Source organism: Phaethon lepturus, unplaced genomic scaffold (assembly GCF_000687285.1).
Source record: "Phaethon lepturus isolate BGI_N335 unplaced genomic scaffold, ASM68728v1 scaffold31736, whole genome shotgun sequence".
In the NCBI taxonomy this organism is placed as follows: Eukaryota; Metazoa; Chordata; class Aves; order Phaethontiformes; family Phaethontidae; genus Phaethon; species Phaethon lepturus.
Window position 1 is genome coordinate 8,258 of NW_010548858.1, and position 378 is coordinate 8,635.

At 55.8% G+C, this 378-nt stretch overlaps 1 protein-coding gene across 1 annotated transcript in view; it reads right to left on the reverse strand.

Moving 5' to 3' along the window:
• Positions 1-378, reverse strand: part of TMEM63C (transmembrane protein 63C) — a gene marked incomplete at its 3' end in the record, with an annotated part of 11,621 nt that overhangs the window by 5,713 nt on the left and 5,530 nt on the right. The window contains exon 7 of the mRNA XM_010290106.1: positions 295-378. This exon is cut by the window's right edge and continues 24 nt beyond it. Within this exon, the coding sequence (XP_010288408.1) occupies positions 295-378 (84 nt within the window). The remainder of the gene's footprint in view (positions 1-294) is intronic.

Sequence of the window (378 nt, forward strand, 5' to 3'; positions counted from 1 at the left end):
CTGCTCATTGCCCACTCCCAGAACCCAGGGGGACAGCTGGGCGCTGCCACCACCCAGACAGATGGACACAGCAGAGCTTCAATCTCAAAATACAAGGCAGCAAGAGAGAGAGATTTGCCTCCGGGCTGCCAGGCTTTCTCCAGAAGCTGGAGAAAACCAGCCATCTTTCCCTGCCTGCCCAGTCCCAGGCTGTTCCTAAAGCGCTCGCTGCCTACTGGGACCATCCTTTCCACAAAGCACAAAGTTGTCCATTAGCGCTGTCAAGGCAGGGCTGGAGAAGGGGTGGTTGCTCGCCTTCTCGTTCTCTCTGTATTCAAGGTGGACGGAGTGGTGAGCCATGCAGAGGATGGTGAGGATGAAATAGATGAGGGCGAAGAT